This window comes from Phoca vitulina, unplaced genomic scaffold (assembly GCF_004348235.1).
Source record: "Phoca vitulina isolate PV1807 unplaced genomic scaffold, GSC_HSeal_1.0 scaffold9, whole genome shotgun sequence".
Taxonomy (NCBI): Eukaryota; Metazoa; Chordata; class Mammalia; order Carnivora; family Phocidae; genus Phoca; species Phoca vitulina.
Genome location: NW_022589712.1, coordinates 33,294,487 through 33,319,489, shown reverse-complemented (window position 1 = coordinate 33,319,489; position 25,003 = coordinate 33,294,487). Strand labels below are relative to the sequence as shown.

General features: G+C 36.9%; 1 protein-coding gene and 1 pseudogene across 5 annotated transcripts in view; one reads left to right on the top strand and one right to left on the bottom strand.

The window, feature by feature from the left end:
* L3MBTL3 (L3MBTL histone methyl-lysine binding protein 3) overlaps positions 1-25,003 on the top strand; it is a 119,574-nt gene that overhangs the window by 57,506 nt on the left and 37,065 nt on the right. For all 5 annotated transcript variants that reach the window (XM_032407887.1, XM_032407883.1, XM_032407886.1 and 2 more), the window contains 5 exons: positions 5,421-5,497; positions 10,988-11,073; positions 12,885-12,995; positions 21,808-21,922; positions 23,252-23,354. In XM_032407887.1, the coding sequence (XP_032263778.1) occupies positions 5,421-5,497; positions 10,988-11,073; positions 12,885-12,995; positions 21,808-21,922; positions 23,252-23,354 (492 nt within the window). The remainder of the gene's footprint in view (positions 1-5,420; positions 5,498-10,987; positions 11,074-12,884; positions 12,996-21,807; positions 21,923-23,251; positions 23,355-25,003) is intronic.
* On the bottom strand, positions 16,762-17,279 carry LOC116634502 (annotated as a pseudogene).

The following is a 25,003-nucleotide window of genomic DNA, read 5'->3' as shown; positions in this document are numbered from 1 at the left end:
CACCCAGGCGCCCCAGGAATGGACTTAAAAAAATGTTTGACACAGAATTCTTTGATGATATATGTAAAAACCCAAAAGAAAGAAAGGGGGGTACAGTGATCAACAGTTTACAAACTTCTCACCATCAGTTGTTCTTCTATAATTACATTTCTTTCTGGTTACATTTCTGCTTTTGAACACTAGATGGGACTAAGAGATGACTTGTTTTACAGTAGTAGCAGAAAAGATTTCACAGTCGTCCAACTTCATTCTCAATAAAGTGTTGTTGGCTGATGGGCAGAGTATGGGTACAAGAGATGGACACAGGGCTCTTTCTGTTTTCTCTACTAGATGGCTTCCTGTTGATTTTAAAGGGTGACTTTGATCAATATTTAGGCAGCATTTACTTAAATAAGATTCGAGTCTTACAGGAATGTGTGGCCAAGATACACCACAGTATTTTCCTTAATTGCAGTTTATAGAGAAATGCAATAAAATCAAAAGAATTAGTAACGTCACTGTTCTTACTTTAATCGCCATGAGCCTGGCAGGTAATTATAAAAACTATTTGAAAGCTGTATTAGACTGGGAAGAAAAAAAGTAGACAACTATTGTGTATGTGTTCTTTTTATTATTTTTAAGGAGCCTTATGTGAGTTAACGCCTTTCTCTAAAATAAAATAAGAATTTCTCTGAAATAGAGGCAATACATAATCAGTAATAATCCATAACCAGATGATTGTCTCGGAAAAGAGTAGAATAGCTGGAAATAGAGCTTTATAGTCTTGTTTATACAATTTATAACAATACTTTTATTTCATTTCATTTCCAGTATAGTTAACATACAGTGTTATATTAGTTTCAGGGTACAATATAGTGATTCAGCCATTACCCACATTACTCAGGGCTCAGCAAGATAAGTGTATCCCTAATCCCCTTCACCTGTTTCACCCATCCCCCCATACACCTCCCCTCTGGTAACCATAAGTTTGTGCTCTATAGTTAAGAGTCTGTTTTTTGGTTTGCCTCTTTTTCTCCCCCCTTTGTTTGTTTTTCTTAAATGCCACATATGAGTGAAATCATACGGTATTTTTCCTTCTCAGACTTACTTATTTTGCTTAGCATTACACTCTTTAGATCTATCCATATTATTGCAAATGGCAAAATTTAATTCTTTACGGCTGAATAATATTCCATTGTATGTATTTACCACATCTTTATCCATTCATCTATTGATGGACACTTGGGCTGCTTCCATAATTTGGCTATTGTAAATAATGCTGTGATAAACATAAGGGTGCATATATTCTTTTGAATTAGTGTTTTTGTATTCTTTTTTTTTTTAAAGATTTTATTTATTTATTTGAGAGAGAGAGAATGAGAGACAGAGAGCATGAGAGGGAGGAGGGTCAGAGGGAGAAGCAGACTCCCTGCCGAGCAGGGAGCCCGATGCGGGACTCGATCCTGGGACTCCAGGATCATGACCTGAGCCGAAGGCAGTTGCTTAACCAACTGAGCCACCCAGGCGCCCAGAATTAGTGTTTTTGTATTCTTTGAGTAAATACCCAATAGTGATTTACTGGATCATATGGTATTTCTGTTTTTAATTTTTTGAAGAACTTCCATACTGTTTTCCACAGTAGCTACACCAATTTGCATTCCCACAACAGGAGGTATTTTAAGGAATTGTATATTAAAATACCTTTTATGAAAATATATCATTGTAAGAAATGTACCAATTGTTGTATGAACTTAGCATTGACCTAGCAGTGTTTGTTTTCTTTTTACATTTCTAAAATAATGACATACACATATACACATAACCCTAACACATAGATTAAGAGAAATAATAGCGTGGGGAAGGATGGTAGGAGGTAACAAGTGAATAAAGGAAGAGAAAGGAAGAAACCTTTAACTATAAATTTAAAGGTATTTTTCACTGAAATAATTCTGAGAAAAATCAACATTAAATTGAGGCTATATCAACTCACCTTGTTACTGTTCAGGGCTACTAATTTGAAAGTTGGTTTGAAAAGAGGTGACTATATGTTGATCTCATTCACTTAGAGCATTTTTTTTAGAAAGTTCTTGGTTTTTCAGTAGTCATAAGCTTTTTTTATTCACCAGAAACTCTAGCCACTGGGTTACCTTTCTGGCTTTCTCTCTTTTAGTTTTCCATCCAGATGGCTATGTTGAGATTTCCTGATCTTTTAGCATAGGCTCAACGGATCTGGTTAATAGAGCAAGACTGGACTCCTTGGCATCCTTTAGACCAACATTTTCCAAACTGTGTTCTGCAAAACACTAGTGTTCTCCGTGATGTTAATGGATTGCCCACTGAAGCAGTATTTTATAGTTAAATATTTTTAGGGAATGCTAGGTTAAATAATTTGAAACTTGTTTTTTTATAGTATAACTTCACAGTCTTTAATATGCTAGCGATGCATTAAATATCTCTCAACCATTTGGCCCTTTAACTTTGAGAACACCAGTAGGAAATTTTTTTTACAGATTTTAATTGTGATGTGTCTCTAGATGCCTATACATTTATTTTGTAATCTTGCTATAAGTACTCCTTGTAACTGTGGCCTCTACTGCCTTGTATTGTGTTTGCCTGGCAAAATCCCAGCCCTGGTTGAGCTCACTTTGTGCTGACTTTATGCCTGTGCCCAGGTGGCTGAATGGAGCTAGAGAAAGGCGCAGCATGCTCACTCGTCTGACGTCACGTTCACAACCGCTAACCTCAGGTGGGCCTTCAGGCCTGCCCCATAGTCCTGCTCAACAGACTCCTGTCTGTTCTTCTGGACCACTAAATTCCACTCCATTTTTTCTCTCGAACCTCTCTCACTTCCTTCCCTACTCTCCTTCTCAACTGATACCTCGTTTCCTGGTCAGTGAGAAAAAGGACGGTCAGCAGAGATGTGCATCTTGTCTGGTGGGTATATTCCTGGTCTCTGCCCATAGACCGAACCCTGTCTGTGACACAAGTCCCGCCTGGGTGGTGTGCCTGCCCCTGCCTTGGGGGCCCGCTCTCATGCCTGAGAGTCCGTTCCCTCCCACCGAGTCGCTTCTGTCTTCTCCATCAGTAGGTCATCCCTCTGTTAAATTATTCCTATCAGTATCCAAATAGGAGAAGGGTTTTGGGGGTTTTTTGATACCCCTCGTAGACCTAGCACCTAGAACACTACCCTGATCATGGTGGTTGCTCGGCATGTATTTCTTGAATAAATGAAGTAATATTTCCCATCTTTTATAAAGAGTTTTATTTTAAAGCAATTCTAAACTTAAAAAATAGTACCGAGGAGAGCACCTGGCTGGCTCAGTCAGTAGAGAGTGCGACTCTTGATCTCAGAGTTGTGACTTTGAGCCCCACGTTGGGAGATAGAGTTTACTTTTAAAAAAAAAAAAAGTAGTACAGAGAATGTCCATGTATGCCTCACCCGCTTCCCCCTGTGTATTTCCCGACGAAAACAAAAACAAAAGTTTCCTTTTGCTCTCGGTTTCCTTTTAAAACAGTTCCTTAAGCATGTTTTCTCTACTAGTTGACTCCATCTGCTGTCCTTGCATTTTTCTGTTAAACCCACCCCATTCCAGGGGCGCCTGGGTGGTGCAATCGGTTGAGTGTCTGACTCTTGGTTTCTGCTCAGGTTGTGATCTCAGGGTCATGGGATCGAGTTCCGCCTTGGGCTCTGTGCTCGGCTCAGAGTCTGCTTGAGTTTCTCTCTCCCTCTGCTTCTCCCCACCCCTACACCTAAAATAAATAAATAAATCTTAAAAAAAAAACAAAACAGTCCCTATTCCGGTTTCTGCCCTTTCTTATCCCCAACTCCACCAGAACACCCTTGTCAAGAATGCTAAAGACCTTTACATTGGTAAAACTGGTGATCAATTCTTGTTTCTTTTCTTCTTTGATCCAGCATCAGCATCGATTTCTTTCTTCTTTCTTTCCTTCTCTTATTTTCTAGACATTTCTTCTTGGACTTCTTTGCCTCCTACCTCTTCTGTTCTCTCTCTATATGCATTCTCTGGATGGCCTCGTTTTTGTTCATGACTTTAAATATCCCAAATGCTGATGACTCCCACATGTGTGTTTTTACCCTTGATCTTGTCTTTGAACCCCAGATTTTTATGCTCGTTATCTCTTTGACTTCTCACCCTGTCTGTCAGACGTATGTTGATAACAAAGCTCTTCACTGTTTGCAATGCCAGAAACTGTTGTCTGCGGTCTTCCCATCTCAGGTCCTAATTCTTCCTGCAGCCCATGCCCCAAACCTTGGAACGTTCTTGACTTCTTCACATCACTCACATTCTGTATCAAATCTACCAGCATATCCTGTTGGTTCTTCCTTTAAAGTATAGACCTAAAAACATGATCACTTCATATTATCTTTACCACCAGCAATTTGGTCCAGATCACCATCAACAACTCTGGCAAAAGCCTTCTAAGAGCCTCATCTCATTTCCAGTGTGGTTAATTGTCTGCAAAGCAGGTAGAATAATTACTTCAAAACATAGATTAGATTATGCCACTCTTCTGCCTAAAACCCCTGCATGATATTTTAGTAAACATCATTTTACTCTGAGTAGAATCCCAAGACCTTATCATGCCTAATTAAGGCCCTTCCTGATACTATTCCGTATTCTCTGCTTCCCTCAGTCTATTCCTGACCCAGCTGTGAGACTCCCACCTCGTAGCCTTTATACTTGCTGTTCCCTCTGCATGGAATGGCTTCTTCTTACACATTGGGTGGCTCAGTTCTCTTTCTTCACTTTCTTTAGGTGTCACCTTATTTAGGAGGCCACCTTAACTCTGTTGTATAAAGGGGTGCCTTTCCATTTTTGCTCTCTGCTTCTTTCTTCCACTTCCTGTCCCCATAGTGTTGTGCCTCCAGAGAACATATTTTGTTAATTTATTTCCTGTCTCTTCCCAGTATACTGCAGACCCCACAGAAGCAGGAACTTTGCACATGTTTTCTGTGTTCTGTATCCTCAGTGTCTATCCCAGTGTCTGTTGCATTGTAAGTGCTCAGTGTTTAAATGAGTGAGTGAGCAAATGAATGAAATGAGTTGCATGTTAAGATGAGGAATACATAGAACAAGTTTGATCAGGAGCAAGGAATCAGATGCCACATAATGCATGCTGCTAAAGAGGTCTTATGAAGATATGTGCTTGACTGAAGTAAAGATGACAGAAGAAGAAAGAGGTGAGACTAGGAAGGGACTACGCCGTCCTAATACCTGGCCTCTGCCATTGTAACAGATGATAGAAATAGCATGCTTGTGTTGTGAGGGTGATCGAGCTTCCAGCTTTTTGCACGTTTGCCCTTACAAGATGCTGACATAATTTTAGCTTGCTTGCGTATATGATTATTTATATATACATTTACTTTTATTTGAGACTTTATCCTGATAATTATAATTTTGTGATTTATATAACTGCAGGTGTGAAGCATCGAGTCCACACATTCATCCAGTCGGTTGGTGTAAAGAACATAGAAGAACACTTATTACTCCACCAGGTTTGTGTTTATTATGTGTCTAATATTTTTTTTTAAAAGATTTTATCTATTTGTCAGAGAGAGAGAGAGAGCCCAAGCATGGAGAGCAGTAGAGGGAGAAGCAGGCTCCCCACGGAGCAGGGAGCCTGACATGGGGCTCGATCCCAGGACCCTGGGATCATGACCTGAGCTGAAGGTAGACGCTTAACCAACTGAGCCACCCAGGTGTCCCTTATGTGTTTAATATTCTTCATATACAACAGGAGTCTGCAAACTTTTTCTGTAAAGGGCCAGATAGTACATATTTTTAGTTTTGTAGTCCATACAACATCTGTCACAACTGCTCAATTCAGTTTTAGCACAAAGGCAGCCCTAGATGATACAAAAACGAATGAACATAGTTTGTTGGAGTAAAACTTTATTTGCAAAGACCAGGCGGCTGGCCTACACGTGGTAGTTTGCTGACCCCTGAGACACCTGAAAGTATATTCACTGGTTTAGTCCGTAACAGAGTATCAAAGGTTGTCTTCTTTGGAAAATAAGTTCTTTTTATTTTTTTTTAATTTTTAAAAAATTTTTTAAAGATTTTATTTATTTGAGAGAGAGAGAGTGTGCATGATCTGGGGGGAGGGGTACAGGGAGAGGAGAAGCAGACTCCCCACTGAGCAGGGAGCCTGTGGGGCTCAATCCCAGGAGCCTGGGATCATGACCGGAGCTGAAAGCAGATGCTTAACCCACGGAGCCACCCAGGTGCCCAAGTTCTTTTTTTAAAAGATCTTTTATTTCTCAAGTTGAAATTCATTTCTAGACCTTACATTAATATACATTTAAGTATATTGTCTAACCACAGAAGTGTGTTGTTTAAAGCTCTAATGAATATAGAGAAATGGACATAGGGGACAGCATTTGTGGTTGAAGCCTTGACCACATGTGAGTCAATTCTGACAAAAGCACAATGTTCACATTTAAGTGAGAACTTGAGGCTTTAGACTTTTTTTTTTTTTTTAATAACCTGAATCAGAACTCCCATACTCACTTTTCCTTTTTCTATTGGGTTGTTGGTTCCAACCTTTTTGCTGGTAGCACCTCTTCTCTGTTCTCTGCAGTGTTCAGATCCTTCAGCTATCTGCTTCTGGCCCCGTGGCCCCTTCTCAGCTTCCTCACTCTCCCTTTGAGAGGGAACAGTCTAACTGCTGATAAATAGTCTCTCTGTACGTCACACTGAGTTTATTTTCATGTGCATAATTAAGACCGCAGGTTCCGAGGCATATCCCTGGTGAAGGTGCCCCGGCTACCACCTGGGTGAAAAGACAGGGTCCTCAGCTGACACAAAGCATCACCGCGCTGTAGGTGGTTATTTATGGGTACTTATGTGAGTGATGACAGCTTCGTTGTCACAGGCAAAGGATAGCTCCTTGGTTTGCTTCGAGCTCATTTGTGGTTATTGCTGGCAGCATAGAAGCAGCAAAGACTCAGCTTGGAGCTTCCAGTACTTGTCTCATTCCATTCTAACAGCTGATTGCATGGGGGGGTTGTCTCCAGTTCCTCGGTACCGCATCTTAGTGTCTGATCAGTTACTCGCCCAGGGGACCGTTTACACCATCCCAGTGATGGGTGAGATGAGTCCCTTCTGCTTTCTGAGTTTTCTCCTGTGTTAGGGACAAAAAGCCCCTGTCCTTTACGGATTTATAGAGCTGTTTTGAAGATGAAAGAGCATTAGCATGAACAATAAAGTGTTAAAACAAGATATTAACAGTTTCATGGCTCAAATGTGGTGCTGCCTGTAAGACTTTTCCTGGACAGCTCTCGTGTGTCCTGTGGCTTACGTAGTATTAGGAGCCAGTGACTATTGATCGTGTAGTTTCCTGTGTGCCCCTATTACCGTCTGAGTTGCTGTGAGGACTCTTTTAGATTTCCCCACTTAGTATTGATCCATTTTTTTTTTCTTTCCCACCTTTATGGTCATAATCAGAGATCTGGTAAATAAACAGAGAACCGGTGAAGAGGAGGTTCCTGGTTATGTCTTCACAGTGCTGGCTTAAGTACTGTGGGAAGGGCTGGTGTAAGGCATCCTTGTTGACTTCTAATAGGAGGCAAATAACCAAGTCATCTGTCTCCTTTCATGGACTTTTATAATTCAGTGGAAGAGAAAAGCCATAGCTTTTTGACACATTTAAAAAATCCCAAATTTCATGTTCAAAAGTACCAAACACAGCAACGTGAATATGCTTATCACCACTGATTGTACACCTAAAAATGGATAAAATGATAAATTTTGTGTGCTATATATTTTAGCACACATACATACAAAAAGAGTTTAAAAAAACCAACCTGTCAAATAATGGTTTTCAGGGCCTGTGCTTATGTCACTCTTCAGCGCCATGACAACAAAGCTGCTCTTTCCAGTCCCTTTTCTCTAAGGGAAGTTTCCTGGCTGCATCACTGATGTCCTGTCTGAGAATGATCCCACTCACTCCTGTCTGAAAAGGATCCCAGCTGCCCTTCTCCCACCCTTGCTACATCCTGCATCAGTCCCCTCAGCTGCCCTGCTAGACACCCCATGTTCATGTTTTTTTTCAAAATATGTAGCATGTCTACTGTTCTTTTTCCAAAATTAAAGTCTTTGTGACTTTTAAAATGATTTTATTTTGAATTATCCAGTTGTACATTAATACATGCTTGTTCTGAAAACTTTAGAGTGAAAATAGAGGTAATGGCTGTTCTCTCTCATAGTTTAAGAGTTTATCCTTGTATCTCTCCAGAAAAATCTTTCTGCCTCTTTGTATACACAAACTTCCATGCGTGTGCAGTCAGCTTTAATATTACTTAAATTGTGCAAGATATGGTCCTTAAAAATATGTTGTTAAATGTTTGTAGTCATAGAAATATGTTTGCATACTTGCTCTTAAACTTTTATTTTGAAATAACTTCAAAGGTACAGAAAATTTGCAAGAATACCCTTGACCCAGAGACCGATTCAAGTTCGTCCATTATATCAATGATGTCATTTGTACTAAAAGGATCAGACATTGCACTCGGTTGTTATATCCCTCTACTCTCCTTCAGTTAGGCTTTCCTTGGCTTTCATGACCTTAGTATGTTTGAGGATTACAGATTAGTCATTTTGTTGTTTTGTTTTGTTTTAAAGATTTAATTATTTGAGAGAGAGAGAGTGCATGAGCCAGGGGAGGGGCAGAGGGACAGGCAGACTCCCCACAGAGTGTGGGGCCCAATGTAGGGCTCCATTCCAGGACCCCGAGGTGATGACCTGAGCCGAAGTCAGACACTTAACCGACTGAGCCATCCAGGCACCCCACAGATTAGTCATTTTGTAGGATGCTACTTAATTTGGATACGCTTGGCATTTCCTCATGATTGGATCTGAGTTATATATTTTGGCAGGAACATCACAGAAACGGTGCTGTGTTCTCACTGCATCCTGTCAGGTTGCACATGATGTCAGTTTGTCTCACTACTGATCTTTTACCATTAATTGATCAAGATGTGTTTGCCAGGGACGTCTGGGCGGCTCAGTCAGTTAAGTGTCTGACTCTTGATTCGGCTCAGGTCATGATTTCAGGGTCCTGGGATTGAGCCCTGCGTTGGGCTCCATGCTTGGCTTAGAGTCTACTTGAGGATTCTCTCTCCCTCTCCTTCTGCCCCTCCCTCTGCTTGTCCATGCATGTGAGCTCTCCCTCTCTAAAATAAATAAATTTTTAAAATCTTAAAAAAAAAAAGATGGTGTTTGCCAGGCTTCTTCACTAACATAGTTTTTTTCTCTCTGTAATTAGTATTTTGTGGAGAGATACTTTGAGATTGTGTAAATATCCTGTACTTCATCCCTGCATCACTCACTAGTTTTAACATCTGTTGATATTTCTAGTAAGAGTTATTCTGACAGCTGCTAAATGCTAATTTTTTTATTCCTTGTACATAATTAGTTGAAATTCTTCTGCAAAGAATAGCTTTCTCATCTTCCCATGTATTCATTCAGTTAATTTATTTATCTCTGCATGGACTCATACATTACTGTTTTTATCAATGAGTTATAATCTGTAACCAGCATTATTTACTTTCATGTCCAGATTTTCTCAGATTTGGCCAGTGGGAATCCCTTTAAGGTGGTTACTATGTCCTTCGACATGTTCTAATCATTTTTGGAGAACCTCCGACTCTCTGGCACAGCTAGGCTTATCTTGTACTTTCCTTGATTCAAACTAACATCTAAATGGTAGATATGCTCATTGCTACTGGGATGATGCTACTTCTGTCCCCTCAGAGGATATAGTTAGGAAATATATTCATGTAAAATATAAAAAAATTATATTTATGTATATTTCTATATTTAGATATTGAAAACAATGTATTTATATCACTAGTTCCAATTCATATCCAAGACCCCTAAGTTTATTCTAGTTTCCTACTTTCTCTATTTATACCTCTTTTTTCAGTCAGTAAGAAACCTGCCTTCCTTTATCTCAGTTTATTTACCTATTTTTTCAGTCTTAATGTAGCCAGTTTCCCACCCCACTGAGCCACTGTTACTTCCTGCTCATGCCTGCCTCATGGATTTTGAGCTCTGGAGGAAACAAAAGGAGGCAAGAGGAAGGAGGGATAGTTATTTCCACATATTTTATTAATACTCTTCCATGACTTGGGGCACTTGGGTGGCTCAGTCGGTTGAGCATCTGATTCTTGGTTTCAGCTCAGGTCATAATCTCAGGGTCCTGAGATTGAGTACCCCCTCAGGCTCTGAGCTCAGCATGGAATCTGCTTGAGGTTCTCTCCCTTTCCCTCTCCCTCCCCACTGCCTCTCTCCCCGTTCATGCTCTCCCTCTAAAAATAAAATAAGTAAAATCTTAAAAAAAAAAAAATACTATGACTTGATTTTGCTTGTTTGACCTAACAATATGATGGTATATCTGGAATATGTCACATATTAATATATGTAAATCTGCCTCATTCTTTTTAATAAATGCTGTCTAGTCCATATGTACTAATCCATATGTACTATATATATATATTTATATTTGCACATTTTCTATATTATGGTTATTAAAATTGTTTTTACATTTTTACATTAACAAACATCTGTGCATTGTCTGTATGTACATGAGATTTTCCTAGATTAGTAGAATTAGAATTGGACATTAAAGGGTACTTTTGGCTTATGTGTATCTGTATATAGGACTTACCTGAGAATATAAATTACACATATACATGTATGTTAAATTTTCATTTAAAAGGTAATAGAGGTTTGTGACTTACATAATAAAATAAAATTTAAAAAAATTAAAAAAATAAAAGGTAATAGAGGAGTCTTGATCAAGATGAAAGTAATGTAATTATTACAGTTAGTTCTGAGTGTGTTATTCAGTTTAAAGCTATTATGTGGAATATGAACATAATTTCCTAGGTTATATAATAATATATCATAATTTTACAGGTCAGTTTGTGGTTCTCACTGTCATTTTGGTTAAACCTGACAGGATTTACTTTTTTCTTTCTTAGGTTATCCAAATGTGAAACATTTTTCTTGGGATAAATACTTAGAAGAAACCAATTCTTTACCTGCTCCCGCAAGAGCTTTCAAAGTGGTGAGTTAACCTGTTTTACACTATTTGATTAATTTGTGTTGATAATAGTGTTCATTCATTGAAATTCAAGAACAGAAAGAGATACTACAAGTGAACCAGAATAGGAAAGGGGGGAGGGAAACAGAAGACCACAGAAGATGTTTTTGGCTTTGTATTGTTTGCATCCAGAAAATACTTCATTTTGGACTTGTCTCCTTGGAAAATAATTCTGCTTGAATTGATGCGGAATGAGTTGTTTTCTTACGGCAGACTTCTGTTTTTCCAGCTAGATATTCTGAAAAACCAAAACAAGACAGGATATTTTCTAATGAAAATTGTATTTAATGCTTCCTTTAGATTTGTTTATGGCAAGCTGAGATGCTGTTTTTCATTTTATTGCTATAAATCAGCATGTTTAATTATCAAAATACAAGGTCACCTGCTTTTTTTATAGTATCTTTCTAACCGAAGTCATTGCATCTTACATAAAACTTGGTAAGATTCAAAGTAAACTTCATTTCTTTGCAAGGGAAGAATAAGCAATGAAATGTATTTTAAATTTTATCTCTAAAGTAATGAAATGTATTTTAAATTTTTTTCATCTCTAACAACTTCCTTTATAGTTTCTATTTTTCTGTAAATTTAAAGAAAAATATTTTAAATATTTTAAAAATATTTTTAATGTAGCATAGTTAGTCTATCATAGACATCACTTTTCTTTAAATGATTTTCTCATATACAAATTGCTAGAGTTTTTAATGATAGAATTAATTAGACGTATGGGCCCACATACAGAAAAGAACATCAAAAATTTTTGAGAGAAAAAAGTGTATTACATGAAGAAAAGCCATTTAAAGGATGTATCTGATAGTAAATTTAGGATCTAAAAATGAATACAGTCATGCCCTACTTAAGAATTTTTACCTGACTCTCTAACTTTAACTCAAGCTATTACAAAGAAGAACTGCGTTGTACTTTGCTTTGAACTGGATAAAATCACATCACTATCAGTCTGCATGTCTCCTGTCACATTGATACCAGAAAAGAAAACTATGATTTCTCTAGTTTGGTCTCCAGATGCCTTGCATTGATTGTTTTTTATCCTTTACATAATTTTCACACTTAATTTTCAGAGCCACAGTTTTGTTCTACCCAATTTAAAGAACAGGGGTGTGAAGTTCAGAAAAGTTAAGCAATTTGCCTAACATAACAATCACTTTGCCTTCTACAGCTTGTCACTTTTTTGGGGGTTTCTAGGTTTCTGCTGAGTACTGAGGCATAGGTAGCTAAAGTATAGGAGCAAAGATCCTCCGTACTCATTCCTGTTCTTACAAGAGGGATTCTTACAAGGGGTCTTGCATGTTTTGATGGCTAATTTTCTTTTTTTTAAAGACATCTGCTTTTTGGTCTCATGATCATTTCTAATCTCTGTGTCACTTCTCTGCCACTTTCAAGTTCTTTCCTCTCTTTGTATAAATTATTTTAATGCTTGTTGGTTTTTGCCAAGACACCTCCTTCTAACTAATGAGAAAAAGGTCTTGCCTCCCCTATGGCTAATCAAATAACTGCAACATTTTGAATTTTATCTTAAGATCTTTTGCTTTCTGTCTGCTCCTGTGGCTGGGTGCTCTGGCTGTTTCTATTGCCTCGGGGTTTGGCCATGTGATTTGGGATTGTGTTTTTTGATAGGGAGGGTAAGGTCCAAAGCTGTTGGAGGAACTTGCGAGTTTGAAGGTTGATTCTGTAAATAGCTCATCTTATTCTGTCGCTGTGACACAGAACCCACCTTCTCTTCCTGTGAATCTTACCATGTAAAATTTTCTGTATGGCAGAAACCTCCACATGGATTCCAGAAAAAAATGAAGCTTGAAGTCATAGACAAAAGAAATCCTATGTTTATTAGAGTAGCAACAGTTGCAGACACGGATGATCACCGAATAAAAGTGAGTGTTCTCTGTTGGGGTTTTGTTTTATCTTTTTTACGAGAGATCTTGGATGGAAACTTAGCAGATATTTAATTTGTGAAGTCCTATAATTAGTAAGACTATAGGAATATGCAAATAAAGCGGCTGTGCATCTTTGTCAATATTTATCCAGGTTTTCCTTTAATTGATGCAAGAAGTTCTCTTTATTTATGACTGACATTTAATATGTTGTATCTACTTTTTTCTCCTAGCATGCACTCAAAATATTAAAAGTCCGTCATAAATAATAGAGCAATTTCTTCTGAATATGACACCTCCTTCTCCAATAGTATGCTCTTTTTTTGAAAACTTGAAGGTTAATGTTTTTTGATGGGGTGTGTCAGATGTAGACTTTTCAGAAGAAAAGTACAGAAGTACTCCTTTTAATATAGGATGAGTAAAGAGAAATAATCTTATAAAGAAGATCAGATTATACCTTTCACAGCGTCAGCGAACGGTTAGGAAGGTGGATTCAGTTTGTTCTGTCCTAGGCTGATAACATGAAGTGTAGCCTCAGTTTCAGGCGAGGAGCTAGAAGTTCTTCTGTTTCTGGCTTCGGTGTTAACTTCAGTTTCAAACCAGAGCAATACACTACTTCACAGGACTGTTTGGAATTTCTCTTCAGAATAATAACAGTTATGGAAACAACAAGATGTTAGATTTTCATGGTGTTTTTACAGGGTAACAGTGTTCTTCCATTATTTGACGTTCGTGGTGATAACAGTGCAGGAGATTTCTGTTACTATCACTATTTTATCTGAAGCTGAGGTGCATAAAGAGTTAATGAATTAACTTACTAATTCTGGGCCGTGGCAGAACTAAGTCGCAATCCTAATAAGCTCTAGGAGTCTAAATTTATGCTCTTTTTAAAAAAATAAATAAATCACATATTCAGCTATCTCTAATGAGATCATACATAAAAAATTATAAAATAACCTGAAAAACATGTATAATGTGGTTATTTGTATAAAATAGAAATTTTACTGTTTAGTTTACTATTTTTAAGATTATATAATCATGCAATATGTTAGAAATTTATAAATAATAGAGAGCCTGTTAACCTTTTTCAAGTGCCTTTTCTTATTGTCTTTGGTGTGATAATGTAAATCATAAAGCAATCAGAGTATTTTAGGACCAGAAATATTTTTTAAGTAATCTAGGCTAGTGATCAGAGAAGTATAGAACTAAACAAAATATTATTTTTAAAAATCAAATTGGTCAGAATTGAAAAAAAAAATGTGTTTTGGTTTGGGTGCATGAAAAGTTTATTCTCTTACATAGCTGGTAGGAATATAAAGGGTCTCGGCCTTTCTAAAAAGCAGTTTGGCGAAAGCATCAAAGTCTTGAATGCTGCTAACCCTTTAATTCGAGAATTTCAGTCCTAGGAATTTATGTTAACGGAATTAACCAAAGAGAATATGCAAAGATAAAGACTACAAGGAAAATAGAGTAGTGCCGTTTATAGTATTTAAGATTGGGAACAACCACAGTAGGATATAGGTAAAATAAATTACTATCTATCTATAGGATGTTAAATATTTAATATTGGCAAGTGAAAAAAACTCAGATTTACTATTCTGTATGATGGCTGGTATTGTTTTTTAAAAGCATATTATGGAAAGAAACTGACCAAAATAATGACAGTGCTTCTCTTGGGGGGCTAAGATTATGAGTGATTATAAATGATTTTTTATAATTATAAATGAATTATAAATGATTAGGTTTTCTTTTTAATGATCTGGTTTCAGGAATACATAGTAATTACTTTCATAATAAAAAAATTTTAGATTAACTCTGATTTTACATGTGAGAAAATTTTGGCCCAGAGAAGTCAAATACTCTAAAGTGGGTAGTTCACTTAACTAATAGGAAAAGTTTGGACTTCAATCCAAGGATCTCTTTTTGCTTCTGGGTGAATTCACTTTCCAATACAACATCTGGTTGTTTAACACCCAAAAAAGATCTGGCTATGAGGTGTGTAGTTGACAGTTATCTTTTCACAATTGGTGATGTAAATTTCATAGCTAAAGGTGCACCACTAAACAAGTTACCTGTGTGTTTATGAAGTCCTCAGAAGCTCAATGAACAGGTAACAATGACTCAGTTTCAGAATTCATCAGAGCCTTCTGAGAATTACAAAAAGCTTTCACTAGTAGGAGTTTTTCTAATAATATGGGAGATGATGTCGCAAGAATGCTTATCGTTCTTTTTCAGGAAGGAGGAGAAAAAGCATATAGAGACTAAGTCATTAGCATAGCTTAATATTTTAATATTTTAACTTTTTCAGGGAAAAAAATCAACTCTGCAGCGAAACAAGATCAGCCTTTTAAGGGCCATGATCTATATCAGACCTTGAGTTATTACCGTTAAAAATTTTAAAACGTTCATATATTTCATCACATGCTGAAGGAAAACAAGCAGAATGTTTTTGCTCTCATCTTTATGTTTTGAGGACAGTGAGAACGTAATACAGTCCTTCCCCATCCGTTCCCACACTCACGTTTCGTTCCCCATACGCACGAACTTGCAACTTTCCTTAGCTGCTGCTCCTTTTATCCCTCATTTTCAGGAGTAATATCTGTATTCAGCTGTTTGTCACTCCATCAATTTTAGGTCTGGTTTATTTCCTTCCTGTTAGGGTCATTTAGGATTAAGCTCTTACCATATCCATCCCTACCCTTTACCCTTTCAGTAGCTCTTTCACATTTCAAAAAAAATTTTCCCCGTCTTCCGTGTTCATGTTATTATGAGTAAGTAAATCTTGTTCACTGCTGAGCAGAGTAGTTTTTTTCTTATGACATTTTGTTTTTCCTGGAGTCAGTAATTTCTTGTGTTTTGATTTTTTTTATTTTCTGTGCCCATAGTATCATAAGTCTACAAGTGCTCCAATAAATCTGCCGTGTCTGTCTGTCAAAAGCCCAAGTGTATTTTTTTAAACCTGCTATCTGTATCTTTTTTTCCTTGAACCCTTTTTCCTACAACTTAGCAGTCACCTACGGTGATCTGGGTGGTTCTGCTCCAAGCCTTATCCAGAGCTTTCATCCTGAAATTGCTCTTTGCTGACAGACTATGTTGTATTTCATTTTTTAAAATCACATACTTGTTTTTTTTTTTAAGTATTCTCTTATCTTGCTGAAACACATCTTTTTATATAACTTTCTAAGAAAGGGTTGATAAAAAGCATCTTTTTTTGACTCCTTGCATGTCAGTATTACTGGTCTTACATTTGATTCATACTGTGACTAGGTGTGGAATGCTGGGTGGAGAACCATTTCCCCTCAGAAATTAAAAGCATTGTTCCACCATCTTCTCCATCCAGACCATCTCTCTCTCCCTGATGTTCACGTATTTTGTGAATTCGTGTCTTGATGTGAGTTTTTTTCCATTTATCATGCAGAGTACTCAGGCTTTTTACTGTGGAGCTTCATGTCCTTCAGTTTTTGGAAATGTTTCTTGTATTACTTGTTTGTTGACTTCCTTTTGTCATCCTATCTCTTCTCTTCTCTTCCTGCTACTCTGGTGTTAAACCTCTTGAATTGACCCCTTGATTTTCTTATACTTTCTTTCTTGTTTTGCTTCTCTGATTTTTTATTCTACTTGCTTAGAGATAACTACTCTATTTTCCAAAACTTATGTTGCATTTTTAACTACAACTCTGATTTTTTTTTAATTTTCAGCAGTTTTTTTCTTATTTTCTAGTCTCCCCCCCTTTTTATTTTTTTATTTATTTATTTTTGGTGAAAAAATTTATATTTAGATTTAGCCAGCTGGACTCAGTTTAGGTGATTCCAATTTTGTTGGCAACATCCAAAGCATCATAGTCAGGAGCAAGTCGAACATATGCCTTCTTCTCTCCATCAGGCCTGATCAGGTGTTGACCTTGGCCACGTCAATGTCATAGAGCTGCTTCACAGCCTGTTTGTTCTGGTGCTTATTGGCCTTGACATCCACAAGGAACACAAGTGTGTTGTTGTCTTCTATTTTCTTCATGGCTGACTCAGTAGTCAGGGGAACTTGATGATGGCATAGTGATCAAGCTTGTTTCTCCTGGGGGCGCTCTTTCGAGGATATTTGGGCTGCCTCTGCAGACGCAACAGTGTCTTCGGTCGTCGGAATGTAGGTGACGTGTGGATCTCCTTTTTTCTGTGACTGTGGATGCCTTTCAGCACCGCTTTCTTGGCCTTCAAAGCCTTTGCTTTGGCTTCAGCTTTGGGAGGGGCAGGGGCTTCCTTCTTAGCCTTCGGCGCCATCTTCGTAAAAGGCTCCCCCCCTTTTAAATCGCATCATATTTTTATTACTTGAAGCAATGTTGTTTCTTATCTGAGGATACTGGTGATTGTTTTTCTTCTGTTCCCTGCTTATGTCTTCTTAATTTCTTTATTAGTCTCTGCTCTGCTTTATTGGAGCCTCACTGCAAATGTCAGGTCCTTGACTGACTGTCTCCTTCAAGAAAAAGGCACTTAAAAAGTTAGCTGTTTTCATGGGTGGGACTTAGAGATGAGTGGACTTCACCGTATGATAAGAAAGCGAAGAGCCAGCTTTTTCACGGGGAGATACCCATTTTTGGCATCTGAGTCCTTCTCTGGAGGCTTTCTGTTTCCGCCAGTCTCTTCCCTGGCAGCTGCTGTATGAGACAGAGGGGACTGGGTTGGAATATGCGGCTCTTGCTTAGTTCCTGTGCTTTCTGTCCCACCCATTGCCATGGCAGGTTTGTTCCAGAATTCAGAGCCTTAGTGATTTTATTCCTCTACAAGGTAAACCTCTACTCTCTGGCAGGGTTGTTGAAGGGGCAGTTACCTTGGTGGGTGGAGTGGTGGAGTGGGGAGCAGACTAAGGGAGTTCTCCTACCTGCTGCCACCAGATTGAGTCCTTCTTGGGTTTTGCCCAGTACATCCATTTGCTCTGGTCCTGGGGTGCAGCCCACCCACTCTATCCTGTAGGTCAGCACTCCTCCTGCATTTGCCTTCCACACAGGCACCTGGGCTGCAGCCCACCCACTCTATCCTGTAGGTCAGCACTCCTCCTGCATTTGCCTTCCACACACATCGCTATCACTTCTCACCTGTCAGCCACTTCTCTTCTCCATTTGTCCTCCTGGCTTTATACCTTTGCAGATATAACTTTAATTTCAGAAGAGAGTGAAGATAAGCACTTGGGTCTATAATGTGCTTTACTGAGTTGCCTTTCACAAGAAAAGAAAATCCGACCAAACCTTTCTCTTTTTAAGAAATAGTGTGCTTTCTAAAATATTATCTGTCTTATTCTTGATAAGTTGTCAATAACAGGTATTAAGGTTTTACGAAGTTTCCAAAAAATGCTTCAAGATAAAAATGTATCCAGTTTCCTAAACTGTAATTTTAAATATGTGTGAGTTAAGTCTTCCTCACTATACTTTGATCCATAATCGTCTTATTTTCTTCCTTCCTTTCTTTCTTTTTCTTTCTTTCTTCCTTCCTTCCTTTTTTTTTTTTTTTTTTGAGAGAGAGAGAAAGAGAGCAGGGATGGGGGGAAGAGGGAGAGGGAGAGAGAGAATCTTAAGCAGGCTCCATGCCCAGCGTAGAGCCCAACTTGGGGCTCGATCTCACAACCTTGAGATCATGACCTGAGCCAAAATCTAGAGTCGGACACTCAACTGACTGAGCTTCCCAGGCACCCCTCATCTCATTTTCTTCAGATTTTTTATTAAATTCAGCATTATTGCTGAGTTGCTTTCATATATACTTGTATTTATAGTGGAACATTTGTATTATAAATATTTGGTATGTCTCTTGGGTTTGTAAAATTTTTAAATATTTCATTTTGTATGTTTATGTATCTTCCTTTCTTGTTCTTTGCTAGACATTGGATTTCTTTTCAGGATAGTCCCCAGCAAGAGTAAAACTTAACAATATTAAAGTGTCTGGTTTTTTGTTTGTTTAAAACCTCTTAATATGCCAGCGACTGAAGTAGTAGAAGTACAAAAGATGAAGTAAAACTATACAAACTTTAATAAAACTATTTCATCTGGTAGGGTTAGTATTAATTTTTGCATATATTGATTTTTATATAATTTCAGATAGCATTTTTAAGTGTATTTGGTACTTATCAGAGAGAATTTTATTGTTACCTCTGTTCATAATATTTAAACTAAATTTTATCTCCAAAATTGAACCCTTAAACTACCGAAATTCTCCAGATTGTCCACCAACCTAGTTTATAGGAGGTATTAGATCTATCTATGGTATCTAAAGTACATAAATCTTAAATAGATAACTTCTCATTGCCAAACCAAGATTTCAGTTTCACGGAAAACTATGAAACATTGTGGTCACCAGATATGCTAGATCTACCATAAACATTCTTAAAGGCATATGTAAGGAAACTTTAAAAAGAACCCTTTTATTTATGATGATAGCAAGATTTTCAGAGACTATATTGATGTACAATAATGTACCAGTTAATGTCCATGGGTCTCAATTCTGAGAGCACACCACAGTTACTTAGAAGTTGAGTAAACAACATATATATGCACAAAACCAAACCTATGGATTAACAGTCTCCTAGGAAGGCTCAGCCTTTTTTTTTTCCCCCTTTTATTTCTTTCTCCTTTTCATCATAGAGAAAATTCTGGTATGTATCCAGGGTGGAGAACCATTTATTTGTTAGGATTGAGTATGTTTGCTCTAGAAAGATACCTGAATTTTTTAAAAGGTAGTGGTTTATCTACAACAAATCAGACATGAATCATGTGTGAACATTGATTCCAGTGTAAAAGAAATGGGATTTAGGAATAGCAAGATCAGAATCCAGGAAAGTTTCATGTTTCTAGTAAAATAGAGTAATCACTTGATTAGTTGAGAATTAAGACACTTTAAACTTTCTGTAACACTAAGTTATGTCTGCTCATTTTTTGGTAGCATTGATAGCATAAATTGATATTTTTAGAAAATTATCATGAATGTCATCTCACTGTTAGTTGAGAATTGTTTTTCATCAGAGGAAAGGAAAGGGTTACTTTAAGTAATTTTCTCTGCTACTTTTATATTCAGTGTATGTGAATGAAATGAATAATTTTATTTGGATCCTTGAATTTTTGGCTTGGTTACTCCTCCTGACTAGCTGTGTGATCTCTTCTCTTCTTTAAGATAATACCTATGATTTCTTCCAGGTGTGGAATTCTGTGGGCCTTGATTCTAGGATTAATTGATTTCTCAGCTTGAGAAAGTGGATTCATTGTTTTGAATCCGTATACATGTACTTTAACAACTCTGTACTATTCTGTCATACAGATAGATGTACCATAATTTAGTTAGCCAGTCTCCTAACGGTGGATACCAAGGTTGTTTTCTACTATAAACAATGAGTTGAGTTATTGAGATTATCAAGTCAAAGATGATATATTTTAAGTGATTGTTACTGCAGATAACACTCCAGAAGTATTTGCTAATTAATACTCCTGTCAGTAGTCCATGAGAAAGCTTTTTATTCTCATACTCACCAGCTCTAAGAATCACCAAAATGGAACATTTTTGACAGGTTGAAAGAATTGCATCTTGTGGTTTTAATTTGTAGTTTTTTGGTTATAAGTGAAATTGATAATCTTTTTATGTTTACTAACTATTTATAGTTAGTTTCTTATTTATGAGCAATTTATATTTTTCATCTTTCTATTGGGCTTTTAATCTTATTATGTTGATGTCTGATATCTGTATAAATTAAGGAACAGAGTACATTGTTACATATGTCATAAATGTGTTTTTCAGGTTTCTCATGGGTCTTCCATCTTTTTTGTGGTATTTGCCACTCATTACAGAATATTTGCCACTCTCAAGTTTTAAATGTTCATGTAGTCAAACTGAACAATCTTTTTTTTTTTTTTTTTTACGGCTTTTGAGTTTGGTGTCTTAACTTACAAAGGTTATCCTACTCTAAGATTATAAATACATTCACTCGTACATTGTTCTAGAACTTTTATTGTTCAGCTTTTAATGTTTGCATTTTTTATCCATCTGGCATCTGTTGTCTTATTAGGAGTAAGGGATTCACAGACTTAAGGAAATCTAGCTGGCAGACTTGATGTAAAAGTAAAATATATATAGCCTTTTGGTAAATCCTTTCACCCTAAAAGATAAAATATATGTAATACTTAAAAGCTACCTAGCTGATCCTTAGTGACCCTGCCTGGGGGACCAATTGCTCTTTCACGTGTGGCCAATAACAATGGCACTGACCACTCTTTAAAACCTCTTTGAGAGATATTGTAATTATTTATGAGAAAAAAATGATATTTAGAAATGTGTTGGATGGAGAGATATTTTGTAAACTGGGTGTATTTCTAATAGGATGTTGAATTTGTTTAAAAAGCCTTATTAGCATAACTCTGGGAGAGTTGACTTTTATATGAAAGACCCTTCTGGCTCTCCACTCCGCCCTACCATCCTCCCTCCCTACCCTGATTTATTCATTACTTAAGTAATACTTACTGGGTGTTTGGTGTTGCTTATATGAAGATGTTATGTATTCAAGTTGTTCTAGTGTTGGAAGATATACATAATAGTATCTCTGTAGAAGTACTGCTGGAAAAATGCCTTTGGCAAGACACTTCTTGATGGACAGATAATTTAAAGATAGGTCAAAAGTGCCTGTTTTCCTCATAGTGTAAATGAAATAATTTAAATAATTGAAAAAATATATTTGGTATTAAACCTACTGTATAATTTAGAAGAGAATGAAAATGGCTATGGTGGGTAGAACTTCTATTGTAGGATTTTTTGTGACCTGAATTGTACTGTTAATTTCTTTTTGTTACCAGGTTCACTTTGATGGCTGGAATAGTTGCTATGATTACTGGGTAGATGCAGATTGTCCTGATATTCACCCTGTGGGCTGGTGTTCAAAAACCGGGCATCCTCTTCAGCCTCCTTTGAGTAAGAGACACAAGGATAACTTAAATAAATGTTTCCATGTTCTTGTGTAGGGTCCTTAAAGTGTTCTTTTCTCCTATCCTTTTCTTTCTACTTCTTTCTCACTGTATATTTCTTCTCTATGTAATCCTTTTCCTCTTCCTACATTTTCAGTCACATGGTAGTCACAAAAATATAAAAGAAAAAATGTAATGTTTGAAAAAGCAAAGTTTATATAGATTTTTTTACTTTTATTTAGAAGTACTCCTCATCTTTTAAAATTGATACTGAATTTTTGGAAGATAGTTTGTCAGACTTAGTCTATCAAAATTTAATGTATCAGGAGTGATTTTATACTATAGTTTTGCAAAATGTTACCATTTCAAGAAACTGGGCAAAGTGTGCAAGGGCTCTCCCTATGAATTATTACTTAAAACTGCATATGATTTACAATAACCTCAGTAAAAATTTCCTTTAAATTCAATTTTTAAAAAAGTAAGCACTGAGAACTTGACATACTGTAATTTCAACTTTGAAAGAAAACATATATATTGCAGCAAAAAATATATAAGAAATACAATAGATTACTGAGGGGTTTTAAAAAGTTTAGCATGCAGTCCCCCATCTAGTGGCTTCATTTCTGGATGAAATACAGGCTGCATAAAGGTACAAAAATTCACATGCATGCCATTTCTTACAGTATATTTAAAATAACAAACCTTAGAAACAGAGATTGGTTAAATTCTGGTGCATTCATAATACAGATGCTGTGCCACAGCCATTAAAGAATATTACCACTGAGATGGAACTGAAGTTAAAGACCAAAGGAAAAAAATGTTTCAGAATAGTGCACATCTGTGCTATCCCTTGTATAGGACAAAATGAAACGAAACCAAAAACTTGATACATGTATATATACACGCATGGGAATGTTTAGAACAACATCTAGCACATTACACATTAACGTAAGTGGTCAGGATGAGGGAGTGTATGAAATGTGGAGGGGGTAGTATGAATGGGATCTGTAACTGTTTCTCTGTATTCTGGTGTGGTGTCTGAAATTTTCACAGTATACCAGTATTCACATACTAATTATGTTATTTACTTCATGAAAATTGGAAGAATCTCCTCATTAATTTACATTTAGATGTTTCTGGAATTTGACATTGAAAGAGGGTTAGATCAAAGTCTGCCGTTTCACTATTGAAGAAAGAAATAGTGTGAACAAAAGCATAGGGAAAAACCTTTAAAAATAAAGACTTTTAAGATTTTAAATTTTTATTTTACAGCCTTCTGGTTAACTTTATGCCCCTTCTTTCTTTCTCTCATTTTTTCCCCCTTGCTTTCTTATAGGCCCCTTAGAATTAATGGAAGCTTCAGAACATGGCGGATGCTCAACCCCAGGTTGTAAAGGGATTGGCCATTTTAAGAGAGTGAGACACCTGGGCCCTCACAGGTATGTGGTGCTGCCACTCACACAGGAATTCCTTATGTGGTCAAAGACAGGGTGCCCATCCCATGTATGTGTAAGATAATGATTTCCATGTGTACTAATAGATGTGAGCTAATTTTATATTTTGATCTATACGAAATGTGGTTTCCATGGTGATCCTATAAAAACGAAGAGTATATCTGTAGTTAAGTCTTCCTGGGAGAAAAATGCATTCACAGTCTAAAATGGATTTACTCTAGCTATTTGCCTTTTCTTGACAGCCTGACCAGGTGTACAGATACTCACCTTCTGAAAGAGTCACTTTGGGTTGACCGTTAATAATGAGAAGAAGGCAGACCCTGTTGAAGGTCTTTGTTTGGTAGAATACGATATGATTGGGGGACTCAACAATTTTGAATAATGAGAAGTGAGATTATCATAGATTACCAGCAAAGATCACAAGAAGCACAAATATAAATAGTCACACTTGAGAGTGCATTGATCCAAAACAGGGTTTTTCAGTATTTTTCATTTACCCCTAAGTAACTTAAAAAAGAAACCAAAATTATACATTTGAAATTTGATGTATTGTTTAGGCGATTTGGGGCTCTTTGGAGACATTTAAAAATATTACCGAAATACCTAGAAATTCCTATGATTTGACTGAGATTTTGGAGGAACAAAAGCATCACCTGTTTAGGGATGTATTAAAATAATCATTTGTCAATGTAAGTGTTCTAACTACATGTTAATTGGGTTACCCAGTAAAGAAAATGATCCCTTGTTTATCTAGTCTGTACACACTGTGAATCTGGGTCTTTTGAAAAATCTGAAGATTGCACTACCTGTTCCTCTAAGAGTTAATAGGAACTGTAAAATTGGTGTAATTAATGCTTCTTCCTCCTTCCTTCCTTCCTTCCTTCCTTCTTTCCTTCCTTCCTTCCTTCCTTCCTTCCTCTCCCTCTCTCTTTCTTTATTTCTTTCATCTCTGCAACCACAAATACTGCTTATCTTCCTTTTGCAACACTCCTCCTGAGATTTTTATGGGATTCATTCTGTTCCAGAGTAAATAGTCTAAACATAGGGTGGTGATTCCATTTACAAATACCCATTTAAAAATCCTTTTCAGGAGTGCCTGGCCCTCTCAGTCGGGAGAGCATGCGACTCTCGATCTCAGGGTTGTGAGTTCAAGCCCCACATTGGGCATGGAGCCTGCTTAAAAAATAGTAATAATAAAAGAAAAAAGAAAAAAAGAAAAGTCCTTTTCATTGTTTAAGTGCCAACCCAAAGTTACATGATTAATTTAAACTGAATTAAAATACTACACCTTAAAAGTTGTTCAGTGTTGCTGAGTGAAGGCAGCTAGATTATTTTTCAGGCATTATGTAAGTCTAAGTGCCAGAAATAACTCATTAGCATGCTAAATTTCCATTGTGTATTAATAAATTATTTCATTCACTGAATATTTTTGAGGAGGTTTTTTTCAATAATAACTAACATTTATTGAGTATGTATTTACTCTGCACAAGGTATTGCTCTGTTTTACGTTTATGGATAACTTTCTGAACTACCTTATTAGTTTTAGTATTATTTTCTCCCAATTTTCAGTGAGGCCACTGTGGCACTGGAGAGCTTTTACTGATTGACTGCTGGTGAGGGGGGGACAGGGATTG